Source organism: Phodopus roborovskii, unplaced genomic scaffold (assembly GCF_943737965.1).
Source record: "Phodopus roborovskii unplaced genomic scaffold, PHOROB, whole genome shotgun sequence".
NCBI lineage: Eukaryota > Metazoa > Chordata > Mammalia > Rodentia > Cricetidae > Phodopus > Phodopus roborovskii.
This window is the reverse complement of record NW_026125291.1, coordinates 53,586-73,225: the sequence shown is the minus strand read 5'-3', so window position 1 is coordinate 73,225 and position 19,640 is coordinate 53,586. Positions and strand designations below refer to the sequence as shown.

At 42.0% G+C, this 19,640-nt stretch overlaps 1 protein-coding gene and 1 non-coding gene across 2 annotated transcripts; both read left to right on the top strand.

Moving 5' to 3' along the window:
- Positions 1-3,581: 3,581 nt before the first annotated feature.
- Trnas-gcu (transfer RNA serine (anticodon GCU)) lies at positions 3,582-3,663 on the top strand. The gene has a single exon. It is a non-coding gene; the product is annotated as a tRNA-Ser (tRNA).
- Positions 3,664-17,466: 13,803 nt separating this feature from the next.
- LOC127234143 (NKAP-like protein) lies at positions 17,467-18,855 on the top strand. Its single transcript, XM_051200923.1, has one exon. It carries the CDS (start codon positions 17,488-17,490, stop codon positions 18,652-18,654), a length of 1,167 nt encoding a protein of 388 aa, XP_051056880.1. The 5' UTR covers positions 17,467-17,487; the 3' UTR covers positions 18,655-18,855.
- The last annotated feature ends 785 nt before the right edge of the window (positions 18,856-19,640 follow it).

Genomic DNA, 19,640 nt, shown 5'->3' with positions numbered 1-19,640 from the left:
TCCTACATCGGAGGAGCCAGGATGACACTCCCGCAGCCACCCATGCCTAAATTCCTTGTTGTTGGTTAGCTATCCTTCCTGATGAGAACAGTCTAGACATGTCCCCACCTCCATACTTGAAGACTTCGCGTGAGAAAGACCCACTTCTGGCTGCTGACTTGGAGGGGCATAGACCTAGATAAGGCCTTGGGGACACAAGCCCAGGGCAATACCCTGAGAAAGTCACTCCATCATGCACTGGTGTCCCTAAGTTCTATTCTAGTTTGGGGTTTAGGATACAACAATGTTCTAAGAGTACCTTCTGGGCCTTTCTCTTTTATTTTATTTTCCTCATTTATTTGAAGTATTTTTGAGGCAGTCCCACCCAAAGCCTGCCTCCTCCACCTTGCTAGTATTCCTAGGGTTAAAGACCGAGCTATTTCAAGATTGTCTCCTAATTTTAGGAAAACTGAGGATTTCACTGATCATTAAGGATTTCACCAAGCTTTAAACCATTCTAACCTGCTTATGTCCTCCTTGAACTTTGGCAGGGGGTGCATTTCAAATTATAGTATCTGATATTTTAGTGTTTATCGAGACCCAAGATTCAGTGAGAATGAGGGCTGAGCAGACACAGACTGCTCTTGTTAAAAGCTGCAGTTGCTGAGATCCTGGGCAAGCAGAAAACAAGAGGTGGTAACTCATAGTGATGGCTCTGGGATTCCCCGAATTGAAGAAGGGAGCTCAGCACAGTCCAAAGCTAAGGAGGTATTACCATCAGGCCTTAAACTTCTGATCTGGAATTATGAGGACCTGCCCTGCCCTCTGATTTCTTTCCAAGGTAAAGTTAAAGGAATTGTGGACTGTGGCAAGTACTAAGTTTCAGGGCCTTCTAGAAGATACAGATGTTCATGTGGAATTGCTCTTGTCTGTTCTCCTGCCCCCCTACCCTCGGTAACACCACCAGCTGATACCTCTGTCTCAGGAGGGTTAGCCAGTGTGTGGATGCATTGCTGACCCCACCTTGCTAGTGGACTGCGGTTAGCACATGAGTTCTTGACCTGCTTCTACGACTTCGTGGATCAGTTTTGTTGTTTCACTTAGTGAAGGTGGGAGTTGAGGCATAAATATGACAGATCTTGTGGTCTGACCAGGGAAGAACAAATAATACTTTTAAAAGAGGACTAAACATTTAGTGACAGGGGAAGCTTTTCTCTATTAGATTTTCTCTTCTTAGTAGATGTAATTGCAAGTAATTGATTAGTATTTTATATCTGTTTAGGCAATAAACAACAACCCCAATACCAAATTTCTAAGAACTTTTGCTGATAACACATATAATATTTATCACAATTTTATGACTTTTGGGGGAGTTGGAGACAGGATTTCTCTGAGTAACATCTGTAACTGTCCTGTTACTCAGCTCTGTAGACCAGGCTGGCCTCAATCCCAGAGATCTGCCTGTCTCTGCCTCCTGAGTGCTAGGATTAAAAGCATGCAGCACCACTGCCCCACTAATTTCATGACTTTTTAAGATAATAATTCACATGTAGCAGACTAGCCTCACAGTCATGGCAATCTTCCTGCCTCAGCTTCCCAATCATTCAGGTTATAAATGTGAGACACCACACCTAGACTGTATTTCTTTTTTTCTTCAGAAAACATTATTAACTGAAAAGGCTTAACTAGTTGAAAATATCTGTTCAAGAGACAGAGAGAGAGAACATAAAAGAGGGAGCCAATATTGGTTTGAAGATAAAGTTGAACACAAAGAAAGTTCTATAGAACTACAAGACTGCTCCCAACTAACAATCTCAGCTTCCGTGGAAAGGCTATCATAAATGCCCTTCCCGGAGAGTGAGATCAACAACTAACTTCTCCATGGAGTCCTCAACTAATGCCTGTTGAAAACAGGAGCAAACACCCATACATAAACACTGAGTCAAACTAGAACCCAGAAGCAGATGGAGAGGACAAGACCATGCGGTAGAAGTACATAGAGACAGCTTACCTGAACAAGGAGGAGCTAAGGGCCACTAGACTGATAGCTGGGAAGCCAACAGGGGTCTGACTCGGACCCCCTGAATATGGGTCTCAGCCAGAAGGTCTGAGCAGCCTAAGAGACCTCAGACAGTGGAGCCAGGATGTATCCCTGGTGCACAAAAGGACTTTGCAAACATATCCCCCATGGAGGGATAACTGCCTTATTCTAGAGATAGGAGAGAAGCCCTAGTCCCTACTTCACATGACCTGTCAGATCTACATGACCCCAACTGGATGGCATTCCCCTACATATTGTATTGTGGTGGGGGGGTTGGGAGGGAGGGTGTTTAGAGTGCATGGGAGAGGGTAGAGAGGGCAAAAGGGAGGGAAGGAGGGAAGGAGGGCTTGGGGGGAGGGAGGGAGGGAGGGAGAGGGAACTGGGATCGACATGTAAAATAATAATAAAAAAAAAAAAAAAAAAAAAAAAAAAACGCTTTGACTCCAAAATTTAAGTTGAAGAACAAGTTACTGGGGGAAAAGTATTTCTATTTTTGTTTCCACAGAAAATGAAAAGATGTGGATTCCTTCCAGACTAATGTGGTTTGATCACACCAGACCGCCTGAAACAGAGTACAAGCTGATCCTACATTCCAAACAGCTGGACAAAACAGCCCTACAGACTACAGCTAGGATATCTGAATCTTCTTCGAATCCCCCCAAGACAGCGCCCCTTACCAGCAGGAAGTAGTTTGGAAAGAACGACGCCCAAATTCCCAAATATTGTGTATAAATGTTTGTTTTCATTTAATTGGACTTTGTTATATAAAATTAAATAAAAAATACTCTATATGCATAAAAAAAAAGAAAATATCTGTTCACCTTTATTGTAGAGATTAGATTTTGGATTTACTTTAGATTGCTTCAATAATTCAACAGAGAGGGTGGAGTTTTGTTTTAGTATTTTGCTGTTGTTTTGTTTTCTTGCTTACTTGGACAATGAAATAACCAACGACCAAGATGATGAACACAAATATATTCTCTACCCTGCACCTGGAGGTTCTTTAGCTAACTGCATCAAGTTCCCAGTTGGACCACTCTTGCCTTAGATACAACATTGCCTTTCACTGCCTTTACCAAAGCCAAGACAGCTTTCGGCTCACCACTTTTTTCAAACAAAGTTCACACCATAAGGTGATCAATGCCAATTCCAGGGAACATAGAGTGGGGAGATGTAACAGTGGGGAGAAACAAATAAAAAGGAAGCAAAGGTCTAAATTAGTAAAAACCCAGGAACAGGGAACTGGGTGAAGATCCGTATGAAAGGCTTCAACAGTCCTTCCCTTGATTGCAAACTGCAGCCAGGACTGTATGGAGCCAAGCCAAAACCACTGCCTTGCCTGTGCAGTCCTGTGTGCCAGGCACAGGTTCAACCTATCAAGTGTGTGCCAACTAAGCTCACTTCTCTTTCTGTTGTGGTTTTGAAATCTTCTTTTATGACATCTGACTCAGACAATTTTGGATATTTGGCTAGGGAAAGGCTATTAAAATCATCATACAAAAGGAAGGTTTCTGGGAATCCTTCACGGGAGAAGAAATTATAAAGAGCAATTTCTTAACAGGATGAGGTGGCCGAGTGGTTAAGGCGATGGACTGCTAATCCATTGTGCTCTGCACGCATGGGTTCGAATCCCATCCTCATCGATGGACTGTCCTATGGTTTTGTATCAGTCCTAACTGCCAAATGTTGAGGGTTTTATTTTTATTTTGGGGTTTAAATTTGTTTTGAATTTTAGAGGTATTCTTAGATAATGTATATTCTTTTTTGATAAGTTTATTCTTTGTTTGATGGGAGATGTCATTATGTATATTTGTTTCTCATACTGGTTCATGAATAAAGCACTGTTGGCCAATAGGAAAGCAAGATAGGCGGGACTAGGAGACAAGGAGGAAAGAGGAAGTAGTAAGGAGAAGTCAGGAGGGGGAGCCAAGATGGAGAAAGCAGTATGCCGGCCGGCTCCCCAGTAGGAGAAATATATAGATCAGCAGAAATGGGTTAATACTTAAGACAGAGCTAGCCGATAAGAAACAAGTAACTGGGCCAACAGCATTGTATCGAATACAGAGTCTCTGTGTGTTTATTTGGGGCTGAAGCGACTGCAGGACCAGACCAGGCAGCAGGTGAAAAACCATACTCCTTACATTTGTTCATCACCCAGTTAAGTAATTCCCTCCAATCTTTCCATTCTATGTTACCACACTTGCTCTTTATGCCTGCTGTTATCAGTTTTGCCAGGTGATTTACTTGATTTATGTCTCACAGCTCCACCAAATTTTCATTTCCCACTAAGAAAAAAATCAAATAAATTGAAGATCATAGAAAAACATTGCATAACAACCTAAACAAGCTGAAAATCATATGTAGAGTTACACTCAGGAAGATGTGTGTCTCAGTTGTGCATGTTGGCAAAAACCCTTAATGCAAAGGATCCAAGACCAGGAAGATTGCCACAAGTTCAAGGCCAGACTGAGGCTATCTAGTGACTTACATGTCAGCCTTGGAAACATAAAGACTCAGTCTCAAACACAAATGAGAACAGAAACTATGGGAGAATGTATACAAAAATCAGGCCAATCTTATCGCTACACCTTTTGATAATTCTGTTTTATAGTAATTTTCTACTTATTTCTTTTTTCATAGAGTCTCACAATGTTGCACAGGCTAGCTTTGAACTCCTGGCTTACGGGATTTTCCTCAACCCTGAGTATCTGGGAAGAGACTCAAGTCATCAAACCTGGCACTTTACTGACATTTAAAGCTACCATCATTGTACACAGGCCCTGCCTTTGACAAGAACATGTGTGCTTCTCTTAGAAATCTCACAAACAGAAAAGCTCATTCTATATAACAGTCCCTATTGATACTGAAGACTTCTTCCTGAGGAAAAAAAAATCAAAGAATATCAGCACTGCACAGTTTCTACTTATGACTTACTCTTAGCTGGTCTTCAAAAGAGAAAACAAATAACATATTTCCTCACATTTTTATTTTATTACTTCTATTTTGGGCCAGTGTTATGAGTAGGTTTCCTGACCACCTTGTCCCATATCCCTGCCAGCCCCAAATAACACAGAGAGACACTGTATTAGATATAAAGCTGTTGGTCTATTACTAGCATTTATCATTGGCTAGCTCTGTCTTAAATATTAATATTAACCATTTCTATCAATATAAGTATTGCCATGTGGTCTTATCTTACCAGAGAAAGGATCAGGACTTCTGTTCTCTTGGTCCTACATGTTGAATCTCCTACCTCTCACTGAAACCTTCTTGTCTCCTAGTCCTGCCTATCTTCCTTTCCTATTGGCCAGCAGTGCTTTATTCATTAACCAATAAGAGAAACATGTTTACAGAATTACATCTCCCATCAGATCAGGACTGCATTCACACAATTCAGAAAATAGAAACATCTACACAGCAAAAATTCTCATCCTTCATACCAGATACTGTTACTAGACTTCCTGTATTTTTCTTAAAATAAAGTGTGCAAATGATAGGAAATTAAGTTCCAAAGCATTTATTATTTTTGTTTTGTTTCTTTTTTTTTTTTTTTTTTTTTTGGTTTGGGTTTGCTATTTTCAAAGAATGGTAACTATATCTCTCCTTCTAATTAGATTCATCTGTCAAGTTGACCCAGAGTTATCTGAGGAAATATCATTCAAGGATTTCCTGCATCAAATTGGTCTTGGGTGTCAGCTGTTCTGTGTTGCAAGATTAATTTTTTAGATCTAAGTGGCAGCAGGAAGGTCCAACCTCTGGTAGACTAAATGTCCAACAGCCATTCAAAGGCATATTTATTTAACTGTTACACAAAGTTTATTTGGGGGCAAACAAGTTCTTCAAACCAAAGTCCCTGATCTAATCTATATGTTTTTCTGAAGAAAAAAACATCACATACACACATCCCCACTTTAGTCTTTATTGTGTAACATTTGCAGTACCAATAATCCAAGAGCTTCAGGTGTGCCAGGAGTGTCTTGTGGCCAGTTGTGCAAAGGCTGTAAGGCTCCCTCTGAAAAACAATTCTATAAATCACAGAAAACAACCACGGTTTTCCACAATGATTTCTTCAGGGTCAAAGTGCTAGAAAACAACTATGCATTCTAATGTTTGCCCTAGATATAGTGACTGTAATAGATTTCTACAGCACTTGGACATGCCTGGCAGTATTTTCTTGACTGTCAGTTGCTACAGGATGATCCAGCCTACTGTGGGCATATCAATTCTATGCAAGTGGGCCTGGGTTTTAAGAAGGGCCAAACTAGGGAACCAGTAAGTAGCATTCTTCTGTGGGTTGTGATTCCAGCTCCTGCCCTGACTTCCTTCAATGTTGGGTTCTGACTAAAAGTATAAGTCAAATAAAACCTTTCCATTCCAAGATGTTTATCACAGCAACAGAGATCAAACTAGAGCAGTGTCTATATATAATTTTGGATATACCATGCTGTGTGTGTACAATATCTAAGAGAGTATCACTGCATCTTCTATCTATTTATTTGTAAGGTGCTATCACATTTTCTCCCTGGGAGACTTGCAGACTTAAACTTTCAGAGAAGAGATCAGACAATACTTGATTTTGAAACCTTTATAGGAGGAATCTAACATTGCTATAGATCATCTAAATGAAAACAGAGCAACCATCACAAGGGAAGTGATGAAAGATTCCGAGTTCTTATTATAATGGTAGCTGACTTATATATAGACGTACTGGATAACCACAGTCTCTGTATAAACCAAGCAGGTTAAATAGTCAAGATTTAATGGTGAGGATTCTAGCTTGCTTTGATTGCTGTGAGGAAACACCAAGACCAAAAGTAACTTGGGGAAGAAGTGAATTATTTAATCTACACTGTAATCCAGCATCTAGGAATGTTGTGGCAGGAAAAGAAGGCAAGAACCGATGCAGAAGCCATGGCTTAATCCTTATGGCTTGCTCAGACAGATTGCTTTCTTATACAGCCCAGGCCAATCTGGGTGCTACCACCCACAGTGAGCTGGGCCCCATCAGTCATTAATCAAGAAAATGCATTGCAGATTTGCCTATAACAACCTGGTGGAGGCAGTCCTTTGATGGGAGAGGTCATTCTGTATGTTTCTCATACTGGTTAATAATAAAGCACTGTTGGCCAATAGGAAAGGAAGATAGGAGGGACTAGGAGACAAGGAGGAAAAAGCACAGGGCTTTTAAAAAAAAACTCTGCTAACAATTTATTGCTGTGTATGAGAGATGGCAATGGCAGTGGCCACATCTCCAAGCTGGCAGCATGCTTTCTGGGTGGCAGCGCAGACCAAGGCGGTGAGCACAGCTTTCCGTGCTGGCGGTAAAAGTACCCGCCACCATCTTTGATAACCGCGGCTGACACAGCTATGACTTTCATTTTAGCAATGTTGTTGTTTACCAGATAAGACTTGTGGCCAGACGAAGATAAAGATTTACAGTAAAGACAGATTCATATTAAGAAAAACCTCTAAAGGTTTACAGTGTGTTTTAAAATATACGTAGACATGAAAAAAAAAATGGTTTTAAAGAGACAAAGAGGAACTGGGTGTTGTAGCACACGCCTTTAATCCCAGCACTCAGGAGACAGAGGCAAGCAGATCTCTGTGATTTGCAAAGTAAACCTGGTATTACAGAGTAAATTCCAGGACAGATAAGAGTTACAAGGAAAAACCCTGTCTCAAAAAATAGAAAAGAAACAGAATAATAAAAAGCCACAGATGGAGAAAATTTGTATACTGTACGGTATTATATTGTCTTTGTATTGTTTGACTGCTGAGGAAATAACAACTGTTAAAACAAATGCTGCTGAATTAATTCAATGTATATATTTTGAAAATGCTTTGACTCCAAAATTTAAGTTCAAGGACAAGTTACTGGGGAAAAGGATTTCTATTTTTGTTTCCACAGAAAATAAAAAGCTATGGATTCCTTCCAGACTAATGTGGTTTGAGCAAGCCAGACCCCCTAAAACAGAGTCGCTGGTGATCCAACATTCAAAACAGCTTGGACAAGGCAGTCTTGCAGACTACAGCCAGGATTTCTACATCTTCTCAGGATCCCCCATGACAGCGCCCCCTGTCAGCAGGAAGTAGTTTGGAAAGAACGATGCCCAAATTCCCAAATATTGTTTATAAATGTTTGTTTTCATTTAAATGGACTTGGTTATAAATGGTTAATGATCATAGCCAATTCTTTTTAAAGGTAAAAAGGGAATTATGGTATAGATATGAATACTTTGTTTTGGAATGGATTTTCATTTACTGATACAATTTAAGGTCAATGTTGTATATGTATATTTCTCTTCTTGTTTATGTATTGTGTTTATATAGCTCATTTAAAAATGTAATGTATAATTTAGTACAGATTTTAGATAGTTACCTATAATAGTCAAAACATAGCTAGGTGAGTTAGGTTTTCTAGATATGCAGATGTATTTGAGATAGATAGATATTCTTCAAATCTTTCAAAGACCTACAGAATATGGCATTTAAAATGGTTTAGGGTTTTTCTTGACAATGAGACATAATTGTTCCTGGCAACACCACCTGCGTCAGAAAGGAAGATGAAGATGGACATTGAAGAAACTCATTATGGAGTTTACTTCCAATATGGCAAGACTAGCCATTTGGACAAGATACTGCTCTTGTCTGGACTGTTTGACTTTATGCTGTATAAACTGGACATGCAGGACCCACAGAAAAGTGACTGCTGATTCAAGATGGACATTGCTACAGAGTTCCTGCTTCATGGAAGAGTCTGCGAGACAGTATGCAGGACACAGAGAAAAGTGACTGTCAAACTGCCAATACAAAAAGACAGTTTAAAGTTTCCTGCTTTGCTGAAGAGTCAGCTAGACACATTATGGCCTATGGGCTGAAGATGGAAGATTACAAAAGAACTTCAGGTAACCAGACAGTGAGTTGTTTCTGTCATTTCTAGAGTTTATATACTATCCTTCTGTGGTCTTTGATGGAGTTGAAGACAGATAGTTATGGTTATAGTTTTCCTTAGTCAGGATTAAAGATAAGTTACATATATAAATTTAGACTCACAAAAATAAAATAGATAATGAAATAGTTTCTTAAATCTTGATAAATGTTAATGGACTAAATAGTGTTAACTGTGATTCTTATTTGATAACTGTTATGTGATATATTTTGCTATGTTAAGGTTAAAACCCTTCTTTTTATTTAGACAGAAAAGAGGAGATGATGGGAGAGGTCATTCTGTATGTTTCTCATACTGGTTAATAATAAAGCACTGTTGGCCAATAGGAAAGGAAGATAGGAGGGACTAGGAGACAAGGAGGAAATAGGAAGTAGTAAGGAGGAGCCAAGATGGAGAGTCTGGAGAAAGCAGTATGCCGCCAGCTCCCCGGTAAGAGAAATACATAGATCAGCAGAAATGGGTTAATACTTAAGACAGAGCTAGCCGATAAGAAACAAGTAACCGGGCCAACAGCATTGTATCAAATACAGAGTCTCAGTGTGTTATTTGGGGCTGGCTTGGTGGCAGGACAAGACCAAGCGGGAGGCAGAAAAACCGTACTCTTACAGTCCTTCAATTGAGGTTCCCTCTTCCCTGGTGCCTGTACCTTGTGTCAAAAACAGGAGGTTTTGCTTGAATTTGAGCCAGCCTGGACTATGCTGTGCATTGCAGCCTACAATGAACTACATAATTTCAAACAAACAAAGTCAAACAAACTCAGAATCATGTAAACTCACATGCTTGGAATAACAGGTCTGACTGAAAACATGCATTCTATTCAATGGTTCTCAGAATCCTGTCCCCAATACCCCATCCTCTCCTATAGATGTCAGCAGTAGGAATTCTAGGATGGCATTGAGCTTCAACAGAGTCTGGGATCCTGACCTTTGCTAAGATTTGAGGCCATTGCTTGAGTTTTGTTTTCATTTCCTCACCTTTGAAAACACCATTCACACTGGGGGGTGGTGGCTCATGCCTTTAATCCCAGAACTCAGGAGGCAGAGACAGGTGGGTCTCTATGAGTTTGAGACCAGTCTGATCTACCAGCGCTGGTTCCAGGATAAGCTCCTAAGCTACACAGGGAAACCCTGTCTCAAAAGAAAAGAAAAGAAGAAGGAGGAGGAAGAAGAAGACATGATCATCATCAATAGACCTCCACTGAGACTCCTCTTGGATATCTTGCTGTTGCTCTGAGTAATGGAGATCCCTCCCATCATACACACACACACACACACACACACACACACACACACACACACACACATACACACACACACCTCTTGCTTGTAAGGGCAAACATTCCAAAGATTCCTGAGACTCATGCTTGAGCAGACACTTCATTGGCTGGGAGTGGCTACTTTGTGAGTTCTGGGATAATATCAACAATGCAACTTTGCAGCAGAGAAATTCTGGACTACATTCACCAGTGGGGACCTAAAAGTCATTCATTTACTTTTATTTATTCAATCAAACTTTTCCATCACACTTTGAGTAAGGTGTAATGACTTTCTATTATCAGGCACTGATTCTAAGATCTTCAAAATATTAACTCATTTAAATACAGACAGCCCTTTGAAATTATGGGAGCATAGCATAAAGATCCTTGCACCCACAGATCTCCAGAGAAACCAGGAATGTTAAGCATACAGGATTGTCTTTCCAATGGGAAAGAAAAAAAAAAAACCTGTCCTTCCATCCAAAAATCTGAGAATTGGAAATAATTAACTGCCTGGTGATCAGTGTTATTTGTTGGGCCAGACCATCTCAAGCTCTTACAACCAAAACTGAAGGTGGCTAGCAATCTAAATGACCCTTATAGCCAGAGGTTCCCCCAAGTTCCCACAATGACTAATATCCCAAATGATCTCTATGTTATTTGTATTACTGAGACCAGGCCAGACCCTTAGGCCCTTAATTGAGAACAAGACGACTATCTCTAGAACCCATCGTCTTGAAAGAATTGGCATATGCCGAGTTGAGTTTCAGTGTAATTATGCTTCCTTGTATAATGGAGGTTTTATTATACCAGGAAACTTTTCCAAACTATACTGGCCTTAAATACATTGAAAATAAACAGCCTGTTGTAAAACTCCTCAAAGTCTGATCCAGGTTGATGAAATCAATCTGCACTGGGTTTTCATTCTTGTCTCTTCTCATGGTTTGCTTCACGTATAACACACCTCCATGAAATACGGGAATTGTTTGGAATTTTGTAACTCGAAACTGAGGCCCAGTTTAAGCAACTTGTTCATGTCATTCAGCACCTAATCAGTGATGCTACAATGGGAGCTCAAGCAGATCAGCTGCAGAGCCTATGGGTTAATCATTATTTTGCTCCCTTGCTCTGTCTCTCTACCATTATGCAGCTGATGGGGAAATCTATAAAAGTATCAACACCTCGTCTGAAAAATAAACATAGTCATTTCCACCCAACAGCATTCTTAAGAAACTAACAAATTTGGTTGCATTATGTATGTAAAACCAGCTTAACACACAGCATAATAGGTGGTGCATCCTCATTAAAGTTTAGTTTCCTTGTAAACATTGACAGTAAAATGATGCTCAAAATTTCCTACATTTTACAGAGAATAAAGTTCTAAGACTTGAACTGACTTTTCACTGTAACAGAGCACAAGACAGCAACTCCAGGTCCAGAACCTTAGCCTCCTGATCACTAGTTAGAAGGTTCTAATCACGTGTCCTCTGACACAAAGATGCTGGAGGCTGCAGAGAGGCAATCTCCTAAAACAGGTCAAAATGTGCTTATATGTGTATATTGGTGCTGCCCTCAACCTTAGCCAGAGATGCTTCCCTATACAGTGGGCAGTGACTCATGAGGAGACTCATAACTGGTCAAAGAACTGAGAATACATGACTATTGAATGTTCATCCTTGACAGGACCTCTACATCAATCCCTACCTCCCAGGGTTCCGGGAACCTCGTGGAAAATAGGTAGAAAAGAGCATTAAAAACCTGGGATGGAGAAGAGTATTGCGAAATGCTACCTGCTGAAAAAATATGGTTATTAACTCAGGGACAACATGATCAGTCAGCAGTCCAGCCAGTGGCACTAACTGGACTTAGTAAGCTACAAAACTGGTAGTTGTATGAAAGGGAAAAAGCTGGCTGGGGAAAATTGGAGGGGGGAGTGGGTGCCAAATATAATGGAGACACATTGTTGATATGTATACAGTTGCCCTCCCCCAACACACATACACAGATGTATTGTTTTTAAGGCCAGAAGATGAAAGTTAAAACCAGCCCATTTCCTACCAGACGATCAAACAAGGGGTTCGTGAATTTAGATAGGAAAAAAAAAAAAAAAAAAAAAAAAAAAAACCTTTCTAGATTCTAAGAAAACTGTAGAATCTCTCTCCATTGTCAATGAGAACACCAAAGCAAGGTGGCATAAGCAACACAGAACTGAAGATGTCACATATAGTTTGTGCCTACTGCCGCTGTGCTCAAACCTGTCCTTGGGTCTTACTCAGCACACGAGTTAAGAAGTCCATATCTAACCTTCCACCACTCTGCTTAGCACATTCTACCCGATTTCACTAAGACTGAGTTCTTCCCAAGCCTTGTACTTTCCTTTGTGTTTTTAACTATTCTGAGGGATCCAGGTCACTTCGCTGGTTGCCTCAGGTTCCCAGTTCAGACTGAGACTTCGCGGGCTCTAAGCAATGCTTCCCTTGGATCTTGCTTGAGGTCTCAGACCCTAAACCCGTTCCTTCTGCCTGTGGAGGTGTCTCATCCAGCTGCCTCTCCAAGTACTCCAGCAGCGCCACCACCTCCTCCCAGCTATCGGGGTACTGCTCGCGCACCCAGGCCTGCAGCTCCCCTGGCAGGATGGTCAGGAACTGTTCCAGCACCAGCAGCTCCAGGATCTACTCCTTGCTGTGCATATCTGGCCACAGCCACTACCTGCAGAGCTCTCGGAGCTGGCTCAGTGCCTGCCTGGGCTGGCCGCCTCTGGGTAGCAGAAGGCAAGGAAATGCTGTCCCGAGAGGTCGCGCCCAGGGCTGCCAAGCCAACTGGCCTCCTCTTCCAAAGGAGAAGCCTCTTCCTGTTTCACCTTCACCACCAGAAGCCCAGTGCCCGCTTCTGCAGATCGAGAGTTTAAGGATGCGCTTGCTCCCAGCTCTAGCCATTTTGCGCCAACCCTAAAAGGATTCTCTAAAGATGGACCCTTCTCCTGCCCTGGTTCCCAGAGACACAGCTGCACAGATATCTCCAACAATGCTTGCCCTTGTCGAGTCCTCCTCTGCACCTCACCCTAACCCCACAATAAATATTCCCAATGAATGCCCCGGGGCAAATAAACTGCATCCACAGGCTGGCTGAAGCACAGGAAATGTTGTGGGAACCCAAGCCACTTCCTGGGCTCTCTAGGATGCTCTTCTCAGTGATTCTGTCCGAATTAACTCATTAGTGAAGCTATTAGTACCTCCACTCAAGGGAGGATTGTTGGGAAAGGATTATGGCTCCAGGGTCATAAAGGTGTGGATGTTTAAGTCCAGGAAGTAAGTGACCAGGGGTCTTTGATTCTTTCTGATGTCAAGCTTGTCTTCCTAGTTGTCACAATGCTGACACAAAATTTCAGCTGGGAAGTAGACTTTGCAGAGTGCAAAGGTGGGACATGGTAGGAAATTTAGTATCTCTTAGAAACCACAAAAGAAGCAGGACACTCGCTTATCTGGAGACTATAGATGGCCCTGTCCTGCCCTCTTTCTGCTGCTCCCTTCTCTCCCTCTCCAGGCCAAACTACCTGAGAGAAACTCATCTGGACCCTGACCCTGGATCCTGCCTCCCACCACTTCACAATACACTATAGGCAGCAAAGCGCCAGTGCAGCTAACTGCTAAGGCTTGTGCCCAAATATCTAGAATCCCAACTCCTCGGAGCTCTTCTGCAACAAAGCTTATGTGTGGCAAGCATCCAAGTTGCCTCTGTGCACTCCCAGAAACTCTCTAGTCCCCAGCCTCAGGTACATCCCTTTCCTACTTCATTCCTTCCTATGTCTCTGCAGCCCTGATAGACACACTAGCACAAGTGTTAGACGATGCAGAGACTACCAAACCTGAGAAAGACAGACTGTCTTCAGTTCAAAGGAATCCAATAGACAGATCAGCCAGGTGCAACGATAAAGTTTGTTTGACCCAGATTAGAACAAAGCAACTGTTGTGACAGGGCAAGGTCACTATCACAGTTTCCTCCATCTTCTGTTCCTGCTGAGGTTGTTTCCATGTTTAACTAGAACCTGATTTCCTTGGGGTAGCCCATGGAAAACTACCCAACTCTATTCTAGGAACCAAAGGTCAGGATGTCCTATCTTACTTGCCTAACCTTTGCTGAAATTGCTTGTTTGTGCAGAACCTTCTCCAGCTAACCCTTTATCTTAACTGTCTGTTTAAGCAGAATTCCCCTCCAGTTGGCTAACACCTTATCTTAGTTTCTGTTTGCTTCAAACTGCTTACTCTGCAAAGCCCCCACTGCAGCTGCCTAGGGAGATTCCTCGATGAGGTCTCTGTCCTTAAAAACCTGGTATTCTGGAACTCTAGGGGCCACACATTAGGTCCAATGAACATTTACTTGGGTGTTGTCCCAGTCAGCTGAATAAAGACTTTAATTGACTATAGGCTGTGTCTGAGTGATCATCTCTGGTAAGCTGCCTGTAACACTGTGGAAAGATACTGTTGTGATAATGCAGAAAACTAGAACTCAGTAATATTAAGCAATTACTGCCAATTTAGTTGTTAAAATGATACTATCATTTTTATGACATTTATTTTTATTTACCTGTGTGTGTATGCCATAAGTGTGCTGGTACTTGTGCAAGCCAAAAGAGGACATCAGGTCCCCTGGACCCCTGTCATAGTTAGGGTTTCTATTACTGTGATAATCACCATGACCAGAAACAACTTGGGGAGGAAAGTGGTTATCTGGATTACAAGTTCCAAACACAGTCCATCATGAAGTCAGGGCAGGAACTCAAGGCAAGAACCTGGAGGCAAGAACTGAAGCAGAATCCTTGGGGTAATACTGCTGAATCCTGCAGGAATGCTGCTTACTGGCTTACTCTCCTGGTTTATTCTGTTTGCTTGTTTATGTTCCCCAGGACTACATGCCCAGGGATGACACAGTCCATAGTGGGTTTAGCTCTTTCACAATCATCAGTCATGAAAATGCCACACATACTTGCCTACAGGTCAGTATGATAGGGATTTTTAAAAATTGAGATTCACTCCTTTTAGATAACTTTAGTTTTGTCAAGTTGCCAAAAACTAACCAACACAGGTCCTCTTCAAGAACAGCAAATGATCTGAACTACTGAGACATCTCTCCTGTCTGCCTATCATTTAAAAAAAAAAAGTCCTTCATTAGAACTTTATATTGCAATGCCTGTGTATATGGATGAGCCATCACAATGTCTGAGATTTGTTGAAGCAAATACTCAGCAAAACAGAAAGAAGGAAACAAATAGCAAAAACATGGTAATTGTTGAAGCTGGATTAGAGGCATGTGGGGATCCAATGTAACGTTCCCTATAGACTTGCAAAAAGAAAAGTTTTCATAGTAATTTGCTTAATTGCAAAATCCTACCTTCTTTCATTAATGAATAATTCCATTCTAAAACTATTAAGTAGATCTAAAAGAGATGGGAAAGGAGGTGGTGGTTCAGCCCAGAGTGAAGCCCCTCTCTGGCTTAACCAGTTGCGATATTATCTTGTCAATTTGAGAGGATTCTGATGCACAATCCTTCTAGACTGTTGTCACCAAGACTATAACCCACAAGCAGTACAATGTCTTGATGGATTCAGTATATGATGGCATAATTTGGGTGGGAGTAAAAAAAAAAAATATGAGGCGAAGCCTAACTAGATGAAGCAAGCCTTTGAAGTCTTGCCCTTAGGTATTCTCTCTGTGTTCCTTCTCTTTGCTTCCTAGTTAGCCAACATGTGAAGAGCCCCTGCCTCATACTACTGCCACCATTCCCTACCTGCCATGGTGGACTAAAATGCACCTAAAACCAGAAGCCACAAATAAGTCTTTCTTCCCAAGCTGTTGGGGAATCTAGTCACAACGTGACAAAATTAACTAATATTCCAGTGGCATTAATTACTTTCTCATAGCTGTGATAAATAAGTAACTTAAGAAAAATGTATTTAGCTCTCAGTTTGAGGGTACAGTCCAGTTTGGCAGGAACATGGCAACAGAAACAGCAGGAAGCTACTATGACTAGGAATCCTTCACTAAGCTGAAAAAAATGGAGGCAGAAATAAAGTGGAATGGTGAGCCACATGGCAATAAAACAAAAAAATCCAAGAGAAGAGATGGATATGTTACAGGGTTCAAATCCATGGGCAAAGACAAGACTCAACCCAAGTTTAGGTTAAAATCAAATGAATTTATTCTTACTGGTAGCAGACAGGACAACGGCCTTATAACCAAATCCAGAATGATAGATGGCTAGGGGAAGAGTGTTTAAGGAGGGCATTACAATTATCTGGATTCTATGGAATTACAGCTGTGTGGGAACATTGTTCTACTCCCTTTAACTGTCTTTCACTTTTGTTACAGGGGATAGAGAAAACTTCTTCCTTCCCTTTTCCACGGGGATAAGTGGTTTGCATAAAGACAGGGCAAGCGGTTAATTATCTCAGAGCAGGCATACATTCTTTCATTCTTAATCTCACAGCAGTAAGATCATTTTGGAGAGGATGCAGGCCACTAGGAGCCCATGGGAGCTTTAGGGCAAAGATCAACAGCTACTAAGGGGGTGACTGGTACAGAGTTAAAGTTTCTTAGCCATCACAGGTGTGGTGATGAAAACCTTTAATCTTGGTGTTCGAGTGGCGGAGACTGGAGGATCAGAAGTTCAAAATCATCTTTTGCTGCTTAGCAAGGTCCAAGCCAGCTGGGGCTGCATATGCTCCACTTAATAATAAAAAATAGCTGGACCAGGGTGGCTCACTCCCTTAATTCCAACACTCAGGAGACAGAAGCAGGCAGATCTCTGTGAATTCGAGGCCAGCCTGGTCTACAAAGTGAGTTCCAGAGCAGCCAGAACAACACAGAGAAACACTCTCTCAAAAAGTAATAATAATAATAATAATAATAATAATAATAATAATAAAGAAAAAATATATATACATGCATGCATGCAGCAGGACTCACTAACGATAATGCCTTTTGTTTCCCCCCCAGGATTCAATGTAGGGAATGTAAATCGTGAAAAATTGAATGGAAGCGGAGCTCTTGCGCAGCCTCCTGGCTGCTTCTGCTTCCATCAAAGGCTGGATACCTGAGTACAAACTAGGTCTGCTCTGGTCCACACCGCGGAATTGAATCTAGAGCGTGTGACCGCCGGTTCCTAGTGCGCCTGCGCCGTTCCTAGTGCGCCCTAGCCCTACGGGCTCCATGATGTGGCTTCTTGGAGTAACCGCGGCGGCGGCGTTGGCGGTTTGAAGTGGACCCATGTCGCCTGTGTCCCGATCCCGCCCTAATGAGGACATTCTGGTCTCTCAGAAACGACGACGTGGCTCGGACAGCCCGTTGTCAGTGTTACAGACTCGACGATCCCCTCGGGGAGGCGGTTCTGGCCTTCACCTCGGCGCGTTCGAGGGGCCTCGCCTAGTCCATGCCGACGGCCGCCCCAGGTCTGGAGAGCGGCCGCCACCGCCAGGGATCCGCACGTTTGCCCCTTCATCCTCCTCTTCCATCGGTGGCGGCTACCGCTACCACCACTATGCAGGAGACCGTTTGTGGGCGGAGGACCAGGAAAAGGAAAAGGAGGAGAGCTATAGGCTAAGGAGGTTGAAGGAAAGAGAGAGGATTGGAGAGCTGGGAGCACCGGAGGTATGGGGATTGTCACCCAAGTTTGCTGAGCCAGATTCTGATGAACATACCCCCGCTGAAGATGAGGTGAAGACTCAGAAGAGCAGCAGTTCGGATTTCACCAATGAAGAAAAAAGGTCAAAGACCAGACATTCAAAAAAGAGAAGAAAGAAGCTTTCCAAACGGAAACATAGGAAGTATTGTGATAATGACAGCGATTCTGACTCTATTCATTCTAGCTCTGGTGGTGATAGAAAGAAATTTAAAACCAAGAAGAAAGAGAAGAAAAAGAAACACCGGGCTAAACAACCCAAGAAGAAGAGGAGGGCTAAAAAAGAATACAGTGACGTAAGCTGCAAAGCTTTAGAAAGGGAATTGCCAGAAGACGCGTGGATGGAACAATCGGTGAGTGCGGATGCCATGGACTTAATAGGCCCAGAAGCACCTGTAATACATACCTCTCAAGATGAGAAACCTTTGAACTATGGCCACGCGCTGCTTCCAGGTGAAGGTGCAGCTATGGCTGAGTACGTAAAAGCTGGAAAGCGCATCCCACGAAGGGGTGAAATTGGGTTGACGAGTGAAGAGATCGCCTCATTTGAATGTTCAGGTTACGTCATGAGTGGTAGCAGGCACCGCCGAATGGAAGCCGTAAGACTGCGTAAAGAGAACCAGATCTACAGTGCTGATGAGAAACGAGCTCTTGCATCCTTTAACCAAGAAGAGAGGCGGAAGAGAGAGAATAAGATCCTAGCCAGTTTTCGAGAAATGGTATACAGAAAGACAAAAGGGAAAGATGACAAATGAGGACTTGTGTGTTGCACTGCTGGGCTTTTAACAAGGGTTTTGTATGGCTAAAATAATAGTAAATGGCTTTACCATTTGCCAGTGATAATAAACTTACAGTGTTACTAAGCACTTTAGGAAAACACTTTTTGAAATGTCATTAGAAATTTTACAAACATTTCCAGGAATTAATAAAAAGGCAAATGTCACTCCGGTCCCTGATTTACCCCTCCCCCCCCAACAGCAAACTGTGTTCTGTATCTTTTCATGGTTGTGTGCACATGCAAGGTATTTTTGCAAAACAAAAGTTAGTACTACTAAACAGAAGTGTGCCCCCATCCACATCTGCTACTGTGATCCCCATCCCCAGGAGGATTTTACCTTTTGGAGTCATTTGGCCTAGGGGAGCAAAAAGAACTTGAGAGCATTACCCAAGAAAGTAACCATTTGGACCTATTTGGACTCAATGGACTGTGTCCCACTGGCTGTAGTTAACAGACTTGGTTAAAGAAACTCGGCTTTATAATTAAAAAGTCTGGGAAACTGTTTCCAGCATAATGTTAATAGAACTTGGGCTTTTTCCTCTATCTTCCTTTTCCATGGCTCATTTTCTTTAGAATGGTTTTCCTTATAAAAGAGCTGCCAAATCTCTTGAAAGAGCATTTCTGTTTGAAGGGGTTGGGCATTTTCTTTGCTGCAGTGCTGTTTCTTCATAATATGAAAGTAGCACCATCAGCTGCCCCATGCATTGTAAAATTAAAAGTGTTGCTCTTCATCTGACCCTATGCCACAGTTTTTCTCTGCTCAGACTTATTGCCAATGGGAAGATCATGGGTTTGGCCAAATGGAATGCATATAAGCAAATTACAATGCTGTGCAAGGCTAATGATAACACTATTCTAGTAATCTGTTAATATGTACTATTGCTGAAATTGTTGATATAGTAGAACTTTCATAACCACGTTTTGAAAGAGATGAGTTCATAAATTCTGAACATTAGAGCTTAG